At 33.1% G+C, this 25939-nt stretch overlaps 1 protein-coding gene across 2 annotated transcripts in view; it reads left to right on the plus strand.

Annotated features, from left to right (window-relative positions):
- Rps6ka6 (ribosomal protein S6 kinase, 90kDa, polypeptide 6) overlaps positions 1–25939 on the plus strand; it is a 137827-nt gene that overhangs the window by 68532 nt on the left and 43356 nt on the right. For both annotated transcript variants that reach the window (XM_013025008.1, XM_013025007.1), the window contains 4 exons: positions 6196–6312; positions 12665–12746; positions 13409–13489; positions 15108–15187. In XM_013025008.1, the coding sequence (XP_012880462.1) occupies positions 6196–6312; positions 12665–12746; positions 13409–13489; positions 15108–15187 (360 nt within the window). The remainder of the gene's footprint in view (positions 1–6195; positions 6313–12664; positions 12747–13408; positions 13490–15107; positions 15188–25939) is intronic.

Genomic DNA, 25939 nt, shown 5'->3' on the forward strand with positions numbered 1-25939 from the left:
TGTTTTGATTTCCTTTTTCAAGTTTTTAAAATTTTCATCATAGAGGTCCTTCACTTCTTTGGTTAAGTTAATTCCTAGGTATTTTATTTTTTGTGGGGCTCTCAGGAATAGAGTTGCTTTCCTGATTTCAGCCTTGCTGTCCTCATTGTTGGCATACATAAAAGCCATTGATTTTTGAGGGTTGATTTTATAACTTGTTATTTTGCCAAAGTTTTGAATCAGCTTGAGTAATGTGGGAAAGGAGTCCATGGGATTCTTTAAATACAAGATCATGTCATCTGCAAAGAGAGAGAGTTTTACTTCATCTTTCCCTATTTGGATTCTCTTTATGTTTGCATCTTATTGCTGTAGCTAGGCATTCTAATACTAAATTGAAGAGGAGTGGAGCTAATGAACATCCTTGTCTTGTTCCTGAGTTTAGAGGAAATGGCTTTAGTTTTTCACCATTAAGTATAATGCTGGCTGTAGGTTTGTCATATAGAGCCTGTATTGTATTGAGGAATGTTCCATGGATTCCTAATTTTTCCAGAACCTTCATCACAAAGGAGTGTTGGATCTTAGCAAATGCTTTTCCTGAATCTATTGAGATAACCATGTGGTTCTTATACTTGCTCTTGTTGATGTGATTAATTATATTAATTGATTTTTGTATATTGAACCAGCTTTGTATTCCTAAAATGAATCCTGTTTGATTGTGTTTTATGATTTTCTGGATAAATTGTTGAAGGTGATTAGCCAAAAATTTGTTTTCCATTGATATTTATCAAAGAAATGGGTCTGTAGTTCTCTTTCTTGATGAGTCCCTGCCTGGTTTTGGGATGAGTGTTATGATCGCTTCATAGAAATAGTTCCATAGTGAACTTTCTCTTTCAATTTCATTGAAGATTTGGAGGAGTATTGGTGTGAGTTCTGCTTTGAAGGCTTTGTAGAATTCTGCTGTAAATCCATGTGGTCCTGGGCTTTTCTTAGATGGGAGGTCTCTTATTGCTGTTTCTATTTCAGTGCTTGATATGGGCCTGTTCAGTTGGTTTAACTCATCTTGGTTTAGTTTTGGCATGTTGATATTTGCTAGGAAATCATCCATTTCTTTTAGATTCTCAAATTTATTCGCATAAAGGTTTGAGAAGTATTCCCTTATAGTGTTCTGAATCTTGATTGTTTCTGTGTGATGTTTCCATTCTCATCTCTGAGTTGTTTATTTGGGTGTGTTCTCTTCTTTTTCTGATAATATTTGCTAAGTGTCATTTTTTTTGCTGACCCAACTCTTTGTTTTGTTGATTCTTTCTATGGTTTTTGTGGATTTTAATTTGTTAAATTCTGATTTAATTTTAATTATTTCTTTCTGTCTACTGGATTGGGGTTTATCTTGCTGTTCTTTTTCGGGAGGTTCAAGGAGGTTCAGATTTCTCATTAAATTGTTGGTTTCAGATCTCTCCAATTTGTTGATGTAGGAACTCAGAGCTATAAACTTGCTTCTGAGTATTGGCTTTGCTGTGTCCCAGAGGAGCTGGTAATTTGTGTGTTCATTTTTGTTGAATATCATGAGCATTTGAATTTCCTTTCTAATCTCTTCCATGATTCAACTGTGTGTTGTTCAGCCTCCTCCTGTTACAGGATTTTCTTTGGTGGCTTTTGGTGCTGAGTTCTAATTTTATTCTCTTGTGGTCTGAGAGAATGGAGGACATACCTTCAGTATTTCTGAATTGGGACGTTTGCTTTGTGACCTAAAATGTGGTCTAATTTGGATAATGTTCTGTGTGTTCCTGAGGAAAACTTGTATTCTTACGTTGCTGGATGAAATATTTGGTAGATGTCTGTTAAATCTAGTTGATCTATGCAGTTGTTTAGATCTGCAGTTTCCCTGTTGAGTTTTTGCCGAGTAGATCTATATAATGGGGATGGGGTGTGTTAAAGTCTACGACAGTTAATGTCTTTGGAGGGAAAGTAGTGTTTCTTGTATAAATTTGGGTGCTCCGTTGTTTGGCGAATGAATGTTTAGAATTGTAATATCCTCCTGAAGGAGAGATCCCTTAATTAGTTTGTAGCGACCTTCTTTATCTCTACTCACTAATTTTAATTTGAAGTCTATTTTTATCTGATATTAGAATTGCTACTCCTGCCTATTTATGGGGGCCGTTTGCTTGGTATATTTTATTCCAGCCTTTCACTTTCAAAATGTGTGTTTTTATGGGCAAGTTTTGACTCCTGAAAGCAGCAGATAGAAGAATCTTGCTTTTTAATCCAACTAGACCGTTTATGTCACTTATTTGGATAATTTAGTCCATTAATGTTGAGTGTTATGACTGAGAGGTGTTTGGTACTTCCTGCCATGTTTTCCACCTTCTTGAGGGCTGTAACAAGTGGGTTCATCCTATCGTTGTTGGATTCTCAGTTTGGGTGCAGCTTCTTGGCCTTTATTGTATTCTTGTTGGTTTTCTATGTGTAGCATATAGTTAAGTATCTTTTATAAGGCTGGTTTGTTGGAGATATATTGTTTCAGATTTTCTTTACTATGGAAGGTTTTTATTTGACCTTCAGTTATGAAGGAGAGTTTAGCTGTGTACAGTATTCTTGGTTGATAATTGTTTGTCTTTAGGACATGACATACATCATTCCAGGCTCTTCTTGTTTTAATTGTCTCTGCTGTGAAATCTGAGATTATTCTCATTGGTTTCCCTTTATAGGTGATTGATGTTTTCTCCTTGACAGCTTTAAGGATTCTTTCCTTGGTCTGAATTGATCCTGTTCGGATTATAATGTGATGGTGGGATGTCCTGTTGGTCTGGTATATTTGGGGTTCTAAAAGCCTCTCGTATCTTAATGGGCCTATCTTTTTTCATGTTTGGAAGTTCTCTGCTAGGATCCTGTTAAATAAATTTCCTAGACAATTAACTTCTGTCACTAGGTGCTCCTTTAAACCCATTATCCTCAGATTAGGCTTTCTGATGGTGTCTTCCAAATGTTGAAATGATCTATCATATTTCTTAGATTTGTCTTGGATAGTTGTATGTTCTTTCTCTATAATATCTAGGCTGTCTTTAATCCTCGAGATTCCATCTTCTGCATTGTCTAACCTACTGTCAAGACTTTATACTTTGTTTTTAATTTCTTTTCCTTCTAATTTGGTTGGCTTTGATGGCTCCAAGTTCTTTGTTGGAGCTTTGTTTTAGATCTTGTATGAACTTCTTTACTTCCTTAATTTGGTGTTCAGTGTTTATTCTGAAACCACTTTAGTTGATTGGTTATGGTTTCCTTGGACTCCCATTCCTTCTGTCAGGCTCCATTCAGCATTCCCTTTGTGGTCTCCCTGGATTCCTTCGCTGTCTGTTATTTATTCCATGAATGCCTCTATTGATCTTTTTCTATTCTCATCCTACTCACAAAATTCCTGTATTACTCTTTGAGTAGCTTCCTCATGCTCACACAACTCCTGTATTTCTCTTTGACTGTTCTCAGCCTGCTCAGGCAATTCCTATAATTTACTATGACTGTTCTCAGCCTGGTCACGCAGTTCCTGTATTTCTCTTTGAATGTTCTTAGTCTGCTCAGTCTGCTCATGCAATTCCTGTTTTTTTCTTTGACTTTTCTCAGACTGCTCATGCAATTCCTGTATTAATCTTTGAGTAGCTTCCTCATACTGACAAGATTCCAGTATTAATTTTTGTTTAGCTTCATCATGCTCTTAAGGCTTTGCCTCAAGCTCACACTGAGTCCTTTCCAGGTTTTCAGTCTTTTCATTCACCATGTTTTCCAGTAGTGTTTGTAGAGCTTTTTGGGAACTCTCCTCTTGATTATTCATTAACTGTTCTGTCACATGATTATTCTGAATGGAGTTGAGATACCCAGACTTGCCATTTTTCTTGTGTTGCTCCAGCTTGTTCTGCCCATTTGGTGTGAAAATAACACCAATTTTGTGCTAGAACCTCATTTTAAGGCAAGCATCATCCAGAGTCCTGTAGTTGCACAGTCAAAATGGCTGTAGATACAATCTAGTTCAACAGATACAATCTATTCAATATCAGACAACTATGGATTTATGGGCTAAAAATATCAAAGAGGGATTCATCAGAAATTATTAGGTTTAGTGAGAATTGTGGTGAAAAATAGGTAGAGTGGCTGACTATTGAGCACAAGGCACTGAGTTAAAAAAAGTCTCCATATTACAAAAAAATCAAGAACTTAAAAAATGTACATGTACATTCATTACAGATGTTCTAGAATTATATTCGTGACATATTTTCATGTATATGACATATATGTATTTCAAAAATATGTATCAAAGAAAATAATGTATATTTTAATCAATATAATGACTAAGTGAATTTAGAGAGATGTGGAGAGGTAAAAGGAGAGTGAATTTAACCAAGTCCTAATCTCAGAGAGGGAAATGGATAGGATAGAATGATAGGAGAGAGATAAAAATACAAGAAAAAAATGGAAAAACAAAAATTTAAATTAAAAAAATGAAACACTTAAAAATTATGTAAGTATAAAGAAATGATATTGTGGGAAAGAGGAAAAGTCAGCAAACTTTCTAAGTTTTGTTCCTTGCTCTGCCATGCAGCCTTGACCAAATCACAAACAACTTTCTACTTCAACTCTCTCACATGACAAACAGGCTTTGGTAAATGGGGCTCTAAGGTCTTCCTCTATGCCTGTGACTTCATATTGGACCCAACACATTATTTATTGATGGTTAAGAAGGCCCTTCAAGTCCATACCTTGAATAAGATCATTTTTTGTTGTTGCTGGTCGTGGGGCTTGAATTCTAGGCCTGGGTACTGTCCCTACACTCTTCAGCTCAAGGTGACCACTCTACCTCTTGAGGTACAGCGCCACTTCCAGTTTTCTAGTGGTTTATTGGAGATCAGAGTCTCACGGACTTTTCTGCCCAGATCTCAGCCTCCTGAGTAGCTAGGATTACAGGCTTGAGCCACCGGTGCCCAGCTTAAGATCATTATTATAAGCATGAATTATAATGACATTCATGTTTTATAAAGTATTGAGAAGAAAAACCACTCTTAATTACTTTCACCACTCTTAAGAAAACTGTACAAATTAAACTGTTTCTCCAATGTTCCCTCTTCTCTTTATTAAGATCCATACAAGACTACAATTGTGGTAGCTACAAGTGGCTAAAAAAGCAGCTGGAAAGCAGCTAACAGGAAAATGCAGCTAGATGAGAAAGACTATACTTCCTAATACACAGCCACCACAAAATGTTACACTATGACCTAACCTTCCTCTACCTTCAAAATTCTTGAGAATTCTGACCACCTGTGTCACATTTTCATTATTTAGTTACCATGAAGCCTACCTTATTTGGAACTATAATCTTGTCCACTTTGGCCACAACTATAATTTATTTATCAATTATTTGAAGGATCAGTAAAAATCTTACCATCCAGAACAGAATTGATATGGTGTAATGGAAAGCTATGAAGATTTGTAGACATTGTGATTAACTAGCCTTGTGAACAATTTTTTCATTAAATAGTGTAGTAAAAGTGTAGTATAAGATATTCTATTAGCTCTGTATTTGGTGATATGCAATGCACCTGAGATTTTTTCCTCCTAGATACTGTGCTTTTTTTCAATGGATCAAAATTACAACTCACTTAAGTGTAGTCATCACAGCTGAATGCAGCCCTGTATCAAGGAGCACAAATACCCCATGGGTGGCTTCCTTTTTACCTGACCTAGAAAGTAGGAAAGCTGGAATATGACTTAAATTTACATTTTCAGTAAAAGGGGTCATGGTCTGGGAACATTTTTTAGGCCCAAAATTTTAACTATGCCATTTTCCTTTATATGTGGTTAACTGGATATTTAATTGTTTAAACGTATATTGTAAATACCATTTAAAAGACTTTGACATTTACATTTTTTTTCGTGCCCTATAATACACAAGGTTGTATCTTGATTTCCTTATAAATCAGACTTTAGTGAATGACTTGAGATGGCCATTAATACTTCCATTTATTGTTACCTAATTAGAAAGTTGAAGCATAAATTTTACTTCATATACCTCAATTGACAAGTAATTATACAGTAGGGAAACTGGTGATGGTGCTTTATGTGTATGTTGTTACAAAACTATGTTTGACTGAAGGAGTAGAGTATTATATAATCTCTAATTTTGAATGAAACTAATTATAAGATAAAGGAATTACATTTAAGTATTTTTTTTTACAGGATGAAGGTGTTCTTAAAGAAATCCCAATTACAAATCACGTAAAAGAAGGATATGAGAAAGCAGATCCTGCACAGTTTGAGTTGCTCAAAGTCCTTGGTCAGGGATCATTTGGAAAGGTAATAAATACTTTTTATACATTTTTTATTTTGAACATTATTTTTATGTGTATATGTACTTTTATATATACAGACATAGAAATCTGATACATTGAATTCATTTCTAAATTTATCAAATGATGTCTAAAAATTGACTTTTATTACTGTTATTCTTTACTCATATTTTCTAATACTTCCCTATAGTATTCAAAGTTTTCTAATCCTTTGCGTTTACATGTCTTTAAGAAAATATATAGCTATATCCTTTCTTACTGGCCTAAATAAAGGTAGTTGAATTGTTATAAAAATAGCATTTCTGGCCTTCCTGTTCATATTGTCACAACACAGCTTGCTCTTAGCTGGTAATGTCATTTATATTTCTTTTTGTAAAAAATTATCTTTAAGTAGTTGTACAAAGAGCTTTCAACTAAAGAAATCAGTTTATAACTACAATGTATCATGATCACTATATTTCTTAGCTCTATATCAGAAGTTGGAATTTATACCTTATAATTCATGAGTTCATTTATCATCAAAAAGAAAACTAGAACAGAAATATATAAAGTAGAAGAAGAGCTGATGGGTGATATATGAAACACTTTCTTTCAAAGAACTTAAGTTTTGAATAAAGCAAAATTGGGTAAAACTAACTTGTACTCTCATTATTAAGCATTGATTACTTAGTGCTTGATAACATGTTTCTTGTACAAAAAGTATGTTGATCTGGTTCCTGTCTTTGATATACCTAAAATCTAAGTTATGAAAATTAAATCAGGATCCTAAGATCTCAGTTTCCTATGTAACTAGGATTATAGTCAGGGGCTACCAGCTGCCAGCTATATATATATAATTGCTTTTGTGATGGAAAAGTCTAGCTTGGGACTTAAAATGTTTTTTATAGACATTGGATTTTTAATAATAAAAGTGATGGTTTTGAAAAAATGTTTGCAGTTAGTCATTTATCAGTAATTAGCATTTAAAGATATGTGATAATTTATATATATAATGTCCACATGCTTAATAAATGCTTAATGGAAAAGCAAACAAACAAGGTGGGTACAAGCTGGGTACTGGTAGCTCATGCATATAGTTATAGTTATTGAGAAGGCTGACATCTAAGGATCATGGTTCAAAGCCAGCCTGGGCAAGGAAGTCTGTGAGACCCTTCAATTAGCAACCAGAAAACAAGTAGTGGGGCTTTAAAATGTTTTTAAGTTTGTATATACATTTATTCATATATTCATTTAGTCTAGCATTGTTCCAGAGAACATTTAAGGCTTTCAGACATGAGTAGTAAATATAATGAAGTTAAAAGTAAGTGACAATGTTGATACAACAGTGTTTGAAAGATTAGATGAAACAGGAATACATGTTGCTATTCTTAAATATATGACATAAGGGATGCCAAATTTTCTATAAGTAGGCCAAAAATGAAGACTTCCATTTTCTGGAAGCTATTAAAAAGAAGCCCATATATTCAAATGTACAGATCAAACTGAACAGAGAAATATCTTTTATGGCTCTTCATAAAATCAATACTGTATAACATAATGAAAAAATGTTAGTAACATCTCCATGTTGAATATAACATCAGGCTGACAAATTGTCACTGTAGTTGTTAATTCTAGAAAACACTTAAATTTGTGCAAGAATGTTAGTGTAACAAAAATATTATTAAATTACTTTCTACATTCCTAATACTAAAACACAGAATAGTGATTTATGTAATATACCAACCAAAGAAATATTAAGGAAGTGGCCTTCTTTTTGCTTCTTAGGTTGTGAACATACTTGCTTGTCTAGATTGCATCATTTGTGTAGGCATTGTGTAGGAGTGACTTGTTAGCTGCTGAACCTATTCAGGAATTTGGCCAAGCCTGTGAATCAGATAAATGTAGTAACAATTCCAAGAAACTTTGGACTGCAGAGTATTGTTTAAGTTTTTCTTCAAAGGTTCCATTATTAAAATGCAAGAAATGGAATTTTTAACTCATATCAAGTCTCCTGACAGTAAATGTTTTTATAGTGTATTTAATGAGAGGATACTAGTAAAATTAGAGGCAATTAAAATTATACTTTAAGGTTAGAAATTAATGTTATCATAATGAATGTTGCATATAAATTATGTTCTAAGCATACCAAATGGAATGCTATTAATAATTACTAATATATAACTTTAAATTTTACATACCTACTAGTTTACTTTAAAAATACATAAAACAGAGCATATTCAGTATTGTCAAATTGAACTTTTTATATCATATACCAAATAAAATTTATGCAAATAATACATTCATAAATTTAAAAAGTATATTTTTATTTTTTGCCAGTATTGGGGTTGGAACTCAAGGCCTGTGTGCTGTCCTTTTGATTTTCTGTTATTCTACCACTTGAGCCAGAGCTCTACTTCTAGACTTTTACTGATTAATTGGAGATAATTATCTCTCAGATGTTTCTGCCTGGGCTGTTTACAAACTGGGATCCTAAGATGTTAGTCTCCTAAGTAACTAGGAATACAGGCATGGGCCACTAGATGCCAGCTTTAAACAAAATTATATATTTTTTTCTTTTGGATAGAAAGGTCTAGCTCCGGGACTTAAATATAAGTTTTTATACACTTTGAACCTTTGCTTTTAAAATAATTAATAAAATATTAAGTGATGGTTTTCAAAAACCATTTATTAACTTTTAAGATTTTGAGGTGTTTTTGATATAAACAAAAAGATTGAGAATTATTTTCCTGAAGAGACTGATAGATAGCTGTGGTAGGAGCATCACTGATAAGATGACCCCTTTGTTCTTAGCATTTGTGCTCACATGATTCTATGAAAAAGAAATCTGGGGTTAGCTGCATTTAATTGACATCCTCAATAAAACTGAGTACAACCTTTGATCATGATTCTTAAAGTTAATATGATTTACTTAGCTTTGAAGTGTTTTTTTTTTACTTTTGAAAATTCTTTCAATTTTATGCTTAAAAGTAGCAAGGCCTGCTTCTTAAAGCAATTGTACAGATATGTACAAGTCTGTTTATCAATAAATGAAACCTTGATAAAAGAAAGAGGTTAGTAAATAAGCCCTGTGATTGTAACTTCTGTAGATTAATATAGATATTATATAGCATTTAGATATAGCATTTAGGACCCCATGATAGATCTAGTTTTTATGTGTATCTATTCCAACCTAGCTTGAAAAATACACTTCTATGATTAAAAATCCTGAACTAGCAAGAAAATGACATAAGATAGTACTTTTAATCTGTTAGTCTGCTTTACACAGAAATAATGATTATTTCGAAGATATACGGTTTGGTTTAAACTCTGAAAATTTCGGTTCAAAGATTGTTTCATATAGATTAAAAACCTAACATTTGTTAAAAACTTATCATTTGTTAATTTGTGAACTGTCTTCATTAGTGTACTCCGAGTGTGACATGAAATGTTCATTATTATTAGTTGTCTATGAATAATAGAAACAGAGTCAAGGATTAGAAATTTACAGCAATTTTACAGACCAGTTTTATACATATTAATTTTAAAATTATTTGTTAGCATGTATCACCTGCATACGGGATTTCATTGCATTATTTTCATTCATCATAATTTCCTATATCAAAATCACCTCTTTTACCCCCCCCCCATCTCTCATTATACCTTTCTTAAAACAATTTCAATGGATGAAATCTGTCGCTTCCCAGAAAGGAACAAAAAGACTGGTTCTTCTACTCAAAAAGTGTGAGCAGTACTACAGTGAATATGTGAAAACTTTTCATCTGAATTGCCCCTTTAGTTTAGGACTAATCTAAAGTTTTACTTTCAGAGAAAACAACAGAGATAGCATGAAGTGCAGGAATATAGGTAGATAAATGGTTGAGCTTTAATAGCTAAATCTGTTAAAGGGTGCAAATACTGGGTCATACATTTTACATGAAGAGCCCTCCCTGTTTTGCTGGTGCATAATTACCACATTGATGATATGAAATGTCAGACATATTTTGTGAAAGAAGAAAAAATTGTTTAACAGTGAAAAAATAAACAAAAATTAACAATTTTATTGTCTGTAATTTTAAGTGAATAACTTAGGTACTTTTATTCATTTTCAGTTTAAATGATTTCAGTTTAAATGATCAGTACTTGTGTTGACAGGTTGTGGCAGAGAATAAGCATTGTTTACTAATTGAAAAAGAAACAGGGCTGGGGATTTAGTTCATTGGAAGTCCTCTTGCCTGGCAATTGCAAGGACCCAAGTTAGCTCTTCAGTGCCTTCCCTCCCCCCTCCACAAAAGAAAAAAGAGAAGAAGGAGGGGGAAGGAGGAGAAGCAAGAAGAAGGAGAAGGAGGAGAAGAAGAAAGAGAAGAAACAGCCCTTTAAAAGTAAATTGCAGTTCATAGCCAGCACAGGCAGGAAAGTCCTTAAGCCTCTTTCTTACCTACAATTAACCACCAAAAAACTGGAAATGGTGCTGTGGCTCAAATGGTAGAGCATGGACCTTGAGCCCAGGCCCAGAGTTCAAGCCCCATGACCTACAAAAAAATCGTTATAAATACATATAGGTTTGTCATGTCGAAAACGAGCTTTACAATGTTGGTGGGGGGGCGGGGATGATTGGGCGTGGGGGGGAGGCTGGGAAGGGATGTGAAGGGTAAACAAAGGAGGAGGCTGCAATGCTTGATAAGAAATGTACGCATTAGCCTGCCCATGTAATTGTAACCCCTCTGTACAGTGTGTTCACAAAAAAGAAAAAAAAAGAAAAAAAAAGAAGAAAAATACATATAAGTTTTATTTTCTATGTGTAATTTGTAAAAATGAGGTATTTTTTGTTTACAAGTAATGTTAGAGTAACTTTAGAATTTAATCTTCACTTGTTTATTGTAGTGATTTGCCATCTTGACTCTTATACCTCACTAAATAATAAGAATACTTTGTAATTTTTTATTAGAAAATAAAGTACCAGATAACTTCTAAAACAGACCAACAAGGAAATTTGTGGTCATAACATTTGGTTTTTATTAAGGTAAAGATGTCTTTGAGTTTTATAAAGAGGTCTCTATTTGAAATTAGTCTTCCATTATGTTATTTCTTACATTAAAATTTTCTCTTAGGGCTAGGAAGGTGGCTCAGTACTAGAGTGCTTTCCTTGCATGCATGAGTCCCTGGGTTCGATTCCTTAGCACCACAAAAGCAGAAAAAAATGGAAGTGGTGTTGTGGCTCAAATGGTAGAGTGCTAGCCTTGAGCTGAAGAGCTGAGGGACAGTGCCCAGGTCCAGAGTTCAGGCCCCACAACTGACAAAAAAATAAAAACAAAAAACAAAATGCAAAAAACAATTCTCTTAGTCCTATACTATGTTATCTATGTTTTTTGTCAGTTGTGGGGCTTGATTTCAGGACCGGAGTGCTATCCCTGAGCCTCTTTGTACTAAGGCTAGCACTCTACCACTTTGAGGCACAGTGCCACTTCTGGTTTTTGAATTAATTGGAGATAAGATTCTCTTTGGGACTTTTCTATCCTGGCTGGCTTTGAACAGTGATCCTCAGATCTCAGCCTCCTGAGTAGCTATGATTACAGGCATGAGCTACTGGCATCTGGCTTATACATTTTTTTAGTAGTATGCATATAGATTGTGGTTTTTCCAATGGAGACCATGATAAAATATTAAGTATATTCATTTTAGAGTAACTTATAGGAGAAAGCCTATTTTCATATTAGAGAAAATACAAGGACAAAAATGTGTTCTACTTTGTGTAAATAGAACAAAAATGGATTCCCTCCTTTTTTTCATCTTTTTGAATGAACCCACAGACCTATAGCCACCTAATCTTCAATAAAGGAGCCAAAAAATAGGCTGGAAGACAGCCTGTTCAATAAGTGGTGCTGGCAAAGTTGGTTAAATACCTGTAGAAAACTAAAGTTAGATCCTTATATATCACCCTGCACCACAATCAATTCCAAATGGTTCAGATACCTCGAGGTAAAAGCAGACACCCTGGGGCTGGGAAGGTGGCTCAGTGGTAGAGTGCTTGCCTTGTATGCCAGGGGCCCTGGATTCCATTCCTCAGCACCACATAAGCAAAAAAAGAAAAAAGTCTGAAATGGCGCTGTGGCTCAAGTGGTAGAGCGCTAGCCTTGAGCTGAAGAGCTGACGAACAGCGCCCAGGCCCAGAGTTCAGGCCCCACGACCAGACCCAAAAAACAACAACAACAACAAAAAAGCAAACACCCTGAAAACATTACAAGAAGGAGTAGGAGAAACTCTAGCGCACCTTTGCACAGGCTGAAATTTTCTAAACACCTATAACATGAGGGTCAACCTTTAAAAAATGGCTTGGACTAAGAATTCTACTATTGTTTTTCTTTTTTTACTTCTCCTTTTAGGTTTTCCTTGTGAGAAAAAAGACTGGTCCTGATGCTGGGCAACTCTATGCAATGAAGGTCTTAAAAAAGGCTTCTTTAAAAGGTAGAAAATTAGAACATTTATTAAATTAGAATTTTGTAACTCTTATTTGAAGAATGATGGTGTCTGAGAAACATATTGTACATTGCTTTTATGAGGTGAATAACTCTATAATAATGTTAACTATTAAAGTTTTCTGGCTAGTAAGTAATCCTAGGGTTTAATATTCAGATATGCCTTAATTTATTGGGAGAGTATCACAGTAAAAGATTAATGCTTAGCAAAGTGGTGTATTACATTTAATTCACTAAGAACTTACCAGTTTTATTAATCTGCATTCTTTTTTCTAATTTCCATTTTTCCTGTTTTATCAGTGTTTGTATTGCATATGGAGAAAGTACAACCACCTGCATGTACATACATACATGTACTATCTTGTACACTGTGGTAAAATACTATTAAGTTCACTTTTAATTAATAAATCCACTTGAACAATTAAAACCTAATGTATAATGCACATAAGCCAAATACCTATTTATGCCACTTTAACTCGTTTCTAAAATAAACTTGTTGGCTTTCAGAGAACATTGTCATAATATGTGAATGCAGACACTAATTTAGTCATTTTTGATGTGATAGTTTAGTTTTGATTGGCAAATTGTTGATCAGATGATTACCGAAATTGTGAATAAGTGACATATATTCGACTCTTGTGTAATTTTTAGTTCGAGACAGAGTTCGGACAAAGATGGAGAGGGATATTCTAGTGGAAGTCAATCATCCGTTTATTGTCAAATTGCATTATGGTATGTATTTTTTTCTTATGACAGAGATTTAATATTTTAGATAACATATCAAGAAGTAAATACTTAAAATTTACTGAATTATGCTACAGTGAAATGCATTTATCTAAAATAAATATCAGTATCTAGCTTTTACTTATAGTTGTTTGTCTTATTTGGGTAATATTTTTCTAGTACTATTCCTGTAGAGCTTTATACCATCAGTGACCTTAGGCTATAAACTACTGTAATTATTTATATAAAAAATTAGGTCTGGATGCCAGTTGCTCATGCCTATCATTCTAGGTGCTCAGGAGGCTCAGATCTGAGGATTACAGTTCAAAGCCAGCCTAGGCAGGAAAGGCCATGAGACTTACCTCCAACAAACTGCTCAGAAAATGTCAGAAGTGATGCTATGGCTCAAGTGGTAGAGTACTAGTCTTGAGCAAAAGAAGCTCAAGGACAGCAAGCGCACAGACCCTGAATTCAAGCTCCAGGAACAGCGTGCGTACACGCACGCGCGCGTGCGCACTCACACACACACACACACACACACACAATTTCAGGTGTTTGATTAGAATGACTGTATTAATCTTATTTTCCTAGTTCTCTTTGAAGCTCATGTAGTTATAGTAGTCTATCTGAACTATTAAACTTAGGAGGCGAAGGATATCATTTAAAAAACAGTGGATGTAATGGAGAATACATAAGCTTTGAGATCAAACTGACTTTGTATTATGACTCCTTTATTAACTTATTGCAGGGAAGAGACTATACACTATGGTTTTCTTGGGAAGTAAATGAGAGCTAGATAGACAGATAAATTAAATCATTGGTGCAATCTATTATGTCAGTTTCAGTTTAATTTTTAAGAAGTAGCTGATATTAACTCTATTTGTACTATAATTTTTACATTTACCCAGTTATATTTATAAAAGGTCCCAAGGATTTCTGATCCATTATCCTTTTATTCATTATTTCCCTAATGAAATAAAGGTGGTAGTATTTAAGGACTCATTTAAATCTTTACTATACCATTAGAATCGTAAATAAACACTTCTTGTGTGCAAAACACCATATTAAATGTAGTGAGCTATAGTAGTAAAATAATCTGTGACCATGAAAAATTCATGATCTATAGAAGACACAGAAATGTAAATAAATTAATTGTACTATAAAAGGTATAAAATATAGTGAAATCTCAAAAGCAGTGGCAAGTAATTTTGGTTAGGATGGGGCGATAAGAATGTTTTGGAGAAATGTGAACAAAGAGAAATTCTGAAAAATTTAGTAAAGGTGGTGTCATGTTAAGCTTTATAGAATCATTAAATTTTCAGTGGATTGTTGGGAGGCAAAGTAAAGGAAACTTCAGTAGAAAGTAGTGCCTCATGAATTGGGAAAATGGTAATCGTAGAAGTATTCATGTAAAGCCACAAAGTTGATTATATATATTCTAGGAAGGAATTTTTAGCTATTTTAACACTGGATTAAACATGGGATTTAATTCTGAGATTGTTATGCAACAACAGACCATGTGATAGTGTTTAGTGATAAAATTCTAAACTGATAGGTTAATTAGGAAGCACATTAAGCTTTTTAAAGCCTTTGAGATTGGTCTGTTATTATTATCATTTCTAATTAGCTTTTCAGACTGAAGGGAAGCTGTATTTAATACTGGATTTTCTCAGGGGAGGAGATGTCTTCACAAGATTATCCAAAGAGGTGAGTGTCTACTTATATATTTTAACTCTTATTTTATTGAAATGAAACTGAAATATTTTCCTATGGAAATATTTCATTGTATTTAGTTTTGTGTCAGTTAATGGCTTTTTATATATGCTTGTCACTCAGATCATTTCTGAGTGCTACTCATTATTCTCTTAGATGTAAAAATGTAATGAATAACTTAATGAAGTAGATGGGAGTAAGCCTAGGAGTTTGGTTACTTAAGCTACCTAAATTATACTTGTAATAGTGCTTAATTTATTCACTTAAAATAGCATTGTTGTAATTTAATTGACATATAGTAAACTACACATATTTAGTTACACAATTTGATAAAAATTGACATTTATACCTATGAAATCTTAATTTAAATAAAAATAATTAGCATATTCACTATTTTCAAAAGTTTTCTTAGACATCCCTTTGTAATGCCTGCTTCATATACCAAACCCACTGAATCTGCTTTCCGTCACTGTTTTTTTTTCTAAGTTTATATAAATGGAATCATACTTTGTACTTTTCTATCTGATTTAAATCAGGACAATTATTTTTATTTGTTCATGTTATATGTATCAGTATTTAATTCCTTTTCTTGCTGATTAGTAGTATCCATTTCTTTATTCGCATGTTGATGGATGTTTTGAGCTGTTGCAGTTTTTGTGTATTATCAATAAAGCTGCTGTAAAAGTTCATGTACAGCTGATTGTATGGACATATACTTTCATTTCTCATGGGTAAACACCTCAGCATATAATGACTGGGCCACATGGTAGGTGTATATTTTAACTTTTGAAGACACTGCCAAACTATTTTCAGAAGTGGTTATATAATTTTTATTTCCCAGCAGCAGCTTAAAAGGGTTTTATTGCTTTACATCCTTGCCAATAGTTGGTATGGTCAGTTTTTTATTGTGTTTCTAACTTTTATCACATTAAAGACTAATGATGTTGGGCATCTTTTCTTGCACTTATTTGCCTATCTTCTTTAGTAAAATACCTTTTTAAACCGTTTGCCCATTTTAATTGAATTGCTTATTCTCTTCCGACCTTTTGAGTTTTTCATTTATTTATTTTTATTGTTATTGTAAAGGTGATGTACAGAGTGGTTACAGTTCCATAATTCAGGTAATAAGTACATTTCTTTTTGAAAGTATCTGCAAACAGCACATTGACCAGTGACTTATATTTAAAATAAATGAGAAATCAGAATAACGACAGATTTGTCATTTATTTTAGATGTAAGTCGCTGATCATATATGCTATTTGCAAATACTTTTTTCTGGTTAGTGGTTTATCTTTTAAATGGCTTAATTGTATTTATTTTGAGCAGGAGAAGTTCATAAATTTTTGGTTGACAGTCCTAAAGCTTTAACTCAGGGCCTGGGCACTGTTCTTCAGTTTTTTGGTCAAGGCTAGTGCTCTACCACGTGAGCCATAAGCTCCACTTCTGGTTTTTGGCTTGGAACTGCAATCCTTAGATCTCAGCCTCTTTGGTAGCTAGGATAGAGGTGAACCTCCAGCGCCTGGTTTAATTTTTAATGTCCTATTTAAAAAATATTTGCCACATATTTACTGAGAATTTTCTCCTATGTATTCTACAAGGTTTGTAGTTTAGGTTTTAACAATTTAGATTTCTGATTTGAGTTCATTTTAATGTGGTTATAGGTTTGCGTTGAAGTGTTTTTTATATAAATAGTAATGCCAGGTGTTCTGGCATTATCATTGGAAAAGACTGCCCTTTCTTTAATGAATCATCTTACATTTTTGTTGAAAATCAGTTTACCATATATATGAAAGTATTTCTATTTTATTGTTTTCATTGATATTTTTGTCTGTCTTTATGATAGATTATTACTGCTTTGATTACTGTACCTCTAGTGTATATTGTGAAGTAAGCTATTGCATTCCTTCAGCATTTTTGACTTTCTTTTGGAATATTGTTTGACTCTTATCTGTTTCCAGGTCAATTTTGTTTCTTTTGTATGTTCTTCTCCCTGTTGTCACTGTATTTGATGCTGGTGCCCTGCATCTTGCATATACATTTTCTAATTTGGGGAGGGGAAGGGAAATAACAAAATGCTGAAACAAGGATAAGATTGACCCACTGTAACAATGAGATGTACAACTTTGGGGGTGGGAGGGTGGTAGACAGGAATTGGAGAGATGGGGAGGGAAGGGGTGGTAGGGGAAAAACAAAGTAGCAGGTAACAATGCTTGATAGGAAATGTACTTATTACCTTATGTAAACCCTCTGTACAGTATCTTTATGATAAAAAATTAAAAAAAATCAAATTTTTACTTTCTAAAAAAGCTTTCTTAAATTTTGATTGAGATTACATTACACATATAGGTCCCTTTGCAGAAAATTGACAATATTGAGCCTTTCTATAAACATGATTTTCTTTTCTACTTATTTAGTTCTTGATTAATTTCTATTGGCAATTGTTTTCAATAATTGTCTCATACATTTTTCATATTTATCTTTTAATGGTTACTATGTTTAAATTTTGTTTTGAATAGATTGATTTCTTAATTTCAATTTCAAACTGATGGACAACCAATAGACTTTTCTAATATTGAGAATAGTGATATTATATAATTTATATAAACTTATTACTGTATTTCTAATTTTCTAAGGCTTTTAAATATGTTACCTGTAAACAAAGAATTTCAGTTCCTTTCCATTATAGATGTTAATTTTTTTTTATTTTTACTTGTTCTTGAATCTCCAGTCTGATGTTGAATAAAATTGGTGGGCACAAACTGTCTTGCCTTGTTTCTGACCTTAGAGTAAAGAATAATTTCATCATAAATTTTAAAAGTCAATTTGACTACTTTTGTATGACTGCTTACGCTAAGTTCCCGTCTCTTAATATGTTTTTAATGGGTATTAAATCTCATAAAAATTGTCTCAACTTATTGAAATAATTTCATTTACAACTTTAGTCTCTAATGGGATCACATTACACTATTTGACTGAGAAATATTGAGCCAACCTTACATTTGTAGATGAATCCTACTTAGTCATGATATATTATCACTTTTGGAATATTGCTGAATGACATTTTCTAAAAATTATGCATTTTTGCCTCTTTTTATGAGGAATAGTTTACTATAATTTTGACTTTGTACAATCATACTGATATGAGGAGGATTTTCCAACTTTTTTCTGGAAGAGTTTATAAGTTTAATAATAATTGCTCTTACATATTTGATAGAATTTATCAGTAAGGCCCTTTGGCCCTGGAAGTTTCTTTGTAGAAAGGTGGTTAACCAAAATTTCAATTTATATAATAGATTTAGATCTAGTTTTTGTTTTTCTGTGAATTTGCTATAAGTAATTTACCTGTTTCATCATTATCAAATTTATAAACATAAAGTTTTTTATTGTTCTCGTGTGTGTGTGTGTGTATGTGTGTGTGTGTGTGTGTATGATAGTACTAGGTTTTGAATTTAGAGCCTGGGCACTGTCCCTTAGCTTTTTCTGCTCAATTATAGTACTTTACTATTTGAGCCACATCTCTACTTCCAGCCTTTTGCTGGTTAATTGGAGATGAGTCAAAGACTTTCTTGCCCAAGCTGGCTTTGAACTAAAATCTTCAGATCTCAGCTTTCTGAGTAGCTAGGATTGCAGGATGTGCCTCTGTCACCTGGCTTAACTTTGTTTCTTTCCTTTTTTTTTTCATAGCTGCAAGATCATAGCTGTCACTATTGTAATTTCTTAGTTACTTGTCTTCTCTTTTTTATCCTACTAAACTTGGTTAAAGGTTTATCAGTTTTTTTTTAATCGAAAAACAGCTTTTATGGTCTGAGAATGTAGTATAGCTCGTATAGCTCAATGGTTGAGTGCTTGCCTAGCATGCATGAGACCTTTGGTTCAATCTGAAACACTGCAATACAAATTTAAAAGTTTTTGGCTGCATTGATTTTCTGTTGTAATTTCCATTGTCTATTCCATTGTATTTTACATTCATCTTTAATACTAGATCTTCTGTGTACTAGTTTTTCGTGTTCAAAAGATGGAAGTTGAGATTATTGATGTGATGTTTGATGGGTATTTATTATTTACAAATTCTTTAACTGCTGCTTTCAAGTCAACCCACAAATTTCATGTCATTTTTTTTCTTAATTTGGGATACTTTATAACTTCCTTTATTTCTTTGGTTCATTGAGTAGATTTATGTTATTAATTTAGATTGTTTTCCAGTATCTCTATTATTGATTTTTAACTTAATGGCATTATACTCATGAAACACACTTTCTATGACTAGAATCTTCTTAAACTTATACTTTCTTTATGGTACAGGATCAAGTATTTATTAGTACATACATATGAACTGAGAATATACACCATTTTAGGAGACTGTATGTATTCTGTTGGGCAAAGTAGAATAAATATTTTTAGATCAGGGGAATGTTCATTTGGGCTGGAATTAGTACTGCTATATTTTTTCTAATTTTCTACCTGCTTGTTTTGCATACAACAATATTATTAATGTGCAATAGTTATATGTGTTTTTAATTTCTGAGACAGATTAAAAACTAACTATAATTATCGATTTGTTTGTTTCTTCAATTTCTATCAAGGTTTGCTAAAGTGTTTCAAACTTTTGTTAGTAGGTACATAACTATCTTTGTTGTTTCTTAATGAATTTTTTACTTTAATTTTATTGTCAAGGTGATGTACAAAGGGATTACAGTTACATAAATAAGGTAGTGAGTACATTCTTGATGAATTTTATCATTATAAGGAGACTTTATCCCTTCTTTTTTTACTCTGAAATGTACATTGACATCAATCATTCCAGCTACATTAAAATTAGTATTAGTGTAGTCTTTTTCCATATATTAATTTTCACCTTATTTATACGTACATATGCATATGTGCATGTATCTATCTATCTATCTACCTATCTATGCATATATGGGGCTGTTTTTGCAGTTCTGGGACTTGTGAGCTCAGAGCCTTGTGCTTTTTAGGAAAGTGCTCTTCCGAGTAAGACATATTTTAGTTTGTGTTATTTAAGGAAATGAATATAATAGTTTCTTCATTTTTTATCCAATCTGAATATGTGTTTTAATTGAGATGTTAATCTTGTTATATATGTAATAATATCATTATAGTAGGATTAAATATATCTTCTTTCTTCTTTACTTATTTTTTTGTCAGTTCTGAGGTTGAACCTTGGACCTTGTGCTTGTTATGCCAGGAATGTACCACTTTAACCATGTCCTCTACTGCAGTCATTTTTTGTCTGTGTGTGCCAGAATTAGAGCTTGAACTCAGTATCCTAACACTGTCCCTTAGTTTTTGCACTCAAAAACTACTACTACTCAAACCAAACCTCCACTTCTTGATTTATGCTGATTAATTTTAGATAAAGTCTCATAGACTTTTCTGTCCTGGCTGTCTTTGAACCATGATCCTTAGATCTCAGCCTTCTGAGTAGCTAGGATAACTGATATGAGCCATCAGTGCCCAGCCTCTGCACTTTTTAAGCATCATATAATTTTGTATTTTTCTTTCTTTTTCTGGCTTCTTGTTTCTTAAATTTCATTTTATTGCTGCTGTTAGCATTGATTTTAACACTTTCCTTGGTTATTTTAGTAGTTGGTTTAGTGTTTTCTACTATGGATCTTTTTTGTTGTTGTTGTTGGTTGCGGGGCTTGAACTCTGGGCCTGGGTGCTGTCCCTCATCTCTTCAGCTGAAGGCTAGCACTCTACCACTTGGCCCCAGCACCACTTCTGGTTTTGTGAGTGGTATATTGGAGATAAGAGTCTCACGGACTTTACTGCTGGGCCTGGCTTTGAACTACGATCCTCAGATCTCAGCCTCCTGAGGAGCTAGTATTACAGGCATAAGCCACCAGCGCCTGGACTCTACTATGAATCTTTGACATGGGATTAGTAAACTATGGTCTTCGGGCCAAATTGGTCAGTTACTTTTCTTCATAAAGTTTTATTTCAATATGTCCATATACATTTGTTTAAGTGTTATTCATGACTTCTTTCCTATTTCCATGGCAGTTCATTTTCATGATCTTTTTGCTTATTTCTTTGTTTTTAATGTTTCTAAGATAGGATCTTTTTTATTGTAAAAGTGTTGTACAGAGGGGTGACAGTTACATAAGTAAGGTAATGAGTACATTTCTTTTCAGTTTTATCCCTTCCTTCGTTTTCTTCAGCTTTTCCTTCTCCCAGCCAAAGTTCATTTCCAACATAGTGTCTAGTGGGTATTGCAGTTGAATTGGTTCATCTTTGTCCCACCATTTCTGTGATTCTCCTTCCCTTCCCCAAATCAGATAAACTTGCATATAAGACAAAGGATACTGAAATCAGCAACTGTGACCACAGGGGGTGAGGGGTGTAAACCAGAGGTGACAAAAACGAAAAAGAAAATAAATAACTGCTAACAGTACAGCTACAAAAAAACAGAAAAATCCTCTTGTTTCCATGTTGTGGAGATCATTTTGATTAGCATCATAAAATGGTTTTGATGTGTTTTTCACACTAGTCTTGAATTTGCAATCTTCCTCAAGGCAGAGCCACCTGAGTGCTAGGCTTACAGGCAGGCTATGGTCATTTTTAATATATAGTAGACTTTGGGAATTTAATTTTCTTGCAATACTTTTGTCACTTTTGTCAGTTTGGTATTGATTTTTTTTCTCTAATGCTGAGAACTGATTGCAGGGTGTTATACTTGTTAGGAAACTAAGTACTCTGCTACTGAGTGACAGCCACAATTATGGATCTTTTAAGTTCTGTCTTATGGAACTAGAGCAATATTTAGATTTGGCCAAATTTTTCCTCAATATTGAAGCATTACTCTTTTACTTATTCAAACCAACATTTTTTTTAAATTATGAGGCTATTTATTTTCATTATTGATCATAGGAGCTAACCTCATTCTTTTGAGGTCAGTGGTTTCTTTTAATGCCTTAGAATTGATGTTTTGTTTTGTTTTGTTTTGTTTTCCTGAGCTCAAGTAGTAAGTTCCCTCTGGCCACGATTGGCAAATTGTTACTGAATTGGTGTTTTTTTAAATTATTAGGTAGTATTTTGTATTGCTGGGATTTTAACTAATTTGATTCTTTCACTTTATAAAAAAATGTTAAAACAGACTTCTAAAATTTATTTTCCACTACAGAATTTAATTGATATTACTCTTTTTCTACTGTGTAGTGAAACCCTCTGATTATTTTGTCTGATTTTCTGTGTATGAAGTTTTTTTTGCTGGCAGAAGGTAACAGAAAATGTTTATGGACTAATATGAGTTCCATGAGTTGGTTCCTATAATTCTTAGTTCCATGCTCAGGGTAATATTTCATTCACATTAGATTATTACCAAAGTTCTTTTAAAAAATTTCCTTTTCTCCAGTACTCTATTCTGTTAATTCCTTGCTCCTTGTACCAGAATCGTGACTTGATCTCATTAATCCAGGAAGTCTTCTTCTGGACTTCACTTTAATTATCCATATCTACATTATACACGGAAACTCTTTCTAGGTAGTAAATTAAAACAATTGTAGGGGATACACCATTTATTCCTCATCTCTCAGTATTCACTGTCCTTTGTTGCCTGATGTCTTGAAAAATATTGTTTCATGTATTTTGTCCTATGTTTTTAATGTTTAAGACAGGAGAATAAATAATAGCATTGTCTACTTCATTTTGTCTTGAAATGCTACTCTGAGAGCAGGTCTTTAATTGTATAGTAGTAATTCAACACCGCACTTCCAGAATTCACACTGATAAATGTCTGAAAGTTACCACTGATTCTTAGACCTATAGAACTTGTGAAAAAGGAACTATGTGATTTTAGGATGCTGAGTACCAAAGTGGCTTATACAGGTCTACTTACATTGTATAATGTGTCACATATCACTAGATATTGTGTTGGTCTATTTTTTACTATAGAATAGAATTTACTATGTGATAGGATCTGTCTAGAATGCTCTTCCCAAATGGGTCTTTCAAGACTCTTTTAAAAATTAAGTCCCAGTGCATTGAGGGTCAAAAATAAATCAAGGGACCAGCATTCATGATTTTTTGTGTTAGATTGTAGCAGTATCATGAATGTTTTTTGGAAAGTTCATTCTTGTAGTCATTTCTAATTTTCTTTTAAACTCTTCAGACCTCCATTCTCGATGTGGGACTATCTAAACTCATACTAGCACAGAGATGCAGTCAGTAAGTTTTGATTCCTAAGTCTGGAATATTAGGTAAGAGCAAGCATTTTAAATGCATTTCCCAAAAGACAATAAATTAGTTTATTCATTGAACAGGCTTTAAAAAATTAGTACTCCATAGGGAGTAGTTTGTTGATTGTATTTTGCTTTTTGACTTATTCTTTATACTTTAGAAATAAACTTTTAAAATATATTTTGTATGTATAAAGGAATTTTATAATGTATGTTGTTTATATTTTGCAGGAAAAGGTACTTCCCCAAACTTTCTCTCTCCAAATACATAGTCAAATGTACATGTACACAAGTACACAGTGCACATATAAATAAATAAAACTCTTAAACTATGGCCTGCTTTGCTACTATCAAGAAAATATGTCAGAAACATTATTTTAAAACAGTTCTATGATTTATTATTAACACCAAAAAATTCAAAACACAACTGAATGAATGTGAGTGTATTTGAAATAGACATTATTTTATAGTTTATCTAGAAAAGTTGATAAACACTAAGGACTTTTGAAAAGTCTAATGAGCAACGTTTCTTTGCTCTACCTGTTTAAAACTCTTTTGTTCTTATAGATAAGGCCTGTCTTTGTAGCCCCTAAAAGCCTCTAACTCAGGATGCTACTGATTTCAGCTTTCAAATTGCTAAGATTACAGGTGTGAACCATAATACCAAACTTTTTAAAACTTCTATAATCCAAAGTTATAGTATCAGCACAAGATTAGAAACATATTGTATAGCCTAAGAATATTCTCTTGTATAGGACTTAATATGGATAAATTAAGAATCACAAATTAGAGACAAAGAGATGTGTTATTTAGTGAACAGTACTCAAGTAACTGGTTATATATTTCAAAAAGTCATTTGAAAATATCTTCTCTACCACATTCAAAAGTAAATTTTACCTATATTAAAGAAAAATTACTCGACACCAGTCATTACTCAGAGCCTGTAATCCTAGCTAGTCAGGAAGCTGAGAACAGAAGGATCATTGCTGGAGGCCAGCTCATTTAGAAAATTCCATTCGACTCTTATCTCCAAAATAACCTGGAAAAAAGCAGGGTTGGAGGCTTGGCCCTAGTGATGAGTGCCAACCTAATAAGCATGCGGCCCTGAGTTCAAACCCTAGAATATAACCCCTACACACATGAATATATCCTAAAAGAAAATGCAGTTGACAATTGAATGTTAAAGATATTGTTAAGCACTTAATGAAGGCAAACTATACAGAAGTGATAAATTCGTATACATAAAATTAAGAACTATTCAACATTAAAAACTATGAAAAGTTGGAAAATATTTGCAACTAATATGATGGAGAAATTACATTTTTTGTATTTAAAAGATTTGTACCAATTGACCAAAACACTAAGTTCCTAATGGCAAATAGACAAAAATGCAGCTGTTAATTCTTTAAAAAAATAGGATGCTAAGTATGAAAAATACTCATCCTGAAAAGAACTTAGTAATGCCATTTTATCAAATTTAAAAGTAAACTTGGTGATGCCCTTTTAATTGATCAAATTTAAAAATATTCTTGAAAGAATATATTCATTGCTGTCAGAGCTGTGGTAAGACATATGCCTTTATAAACTGCTGATAGGAGTGGAACCTATTGTAATTTTTAAAATAATTTTGTTGTATATAATAGGAATCTTAGACTATGCTTCTCTATCTAGTGTTTACTGTTTTATTTTTTAAGAATTTACTTTGGGGAAATAAAAAAAGTGATGCATATTAATTTTTTTGTGGGTCTTGGGGCCCATAGGCTTGGGTTCTATCGCTGCGCTCTTCAGCTCAAGGCAAGTGCTCTTCTGCTTGAGCCACAGCGCCACTTCTGGTTTTCTAGTGATTAATTGGAGATAAGAGTCTCATGGACTTTTCTGCTTGGGCTGGATTTGAACTGTGATCCTCAGATCTCAGCCTCCTCAGTAGCTAGGATTACAGGCATGAGCCACTGGCACCTGGCTAAAAGTTTTTTTAAACATGAAAAAAAATGGAAGTAACTTAATTTTCCAGAAGGAGAATGTTCAGGTAAATCATGGGAAATTGATTGACAGTGTTCATCTATTGAAAATGTTCTTAAATTAGTTTGAAAGCTATCAATGATGATTATAATATTGAATGGAAAGGACACCTTTAAAATACTATATATAGTATTATTTAAACTGTGCTGAAATACACATTCATAACACATTTATATACAAAAAATTTGAAGGACATAATAGTGTTTTTCTTTCTATTGGAATTTTGGATGGTTTTCATTTTAGAGCAAAATAGGAAAGTTACTGATATAAAACCTAAAACTTAGAGGAAATTTAGCATATATATGATAGAAGTAATTTCTGGTGAAATCAGTATCTCTGATTTCAAATCCTGAACCTCCCTGTGTTGTGCTAGATAAGTTATTTAATCTCTCTGAAATTTGGTCCATGTCTAAGAGGCTTGTTAACATCTGTCTTACAGAGTTTAGAAAAATTTAATACCAGAGTAAATATTCAATAATGGCACATAATTAATTACACCTAATGCATACTTATCGCTTAGTAAGTTCTC

The sequence above is a fragment of the Dipodomys ordii genome, unplaced genomic scaffold (genome assembly GCF_000151885.1).
Source record: "Dipodomys ordii isolate 6190 unplaced genomic scaffold, Dord_2.0 Scaffold80, whole genome shotgun sequence".
NCBI lineage: Eukaryota > Metazoa > Chordata > Mammalia > Rodentia > Heteromyidae > Dipodomys > Dipodomys ordii.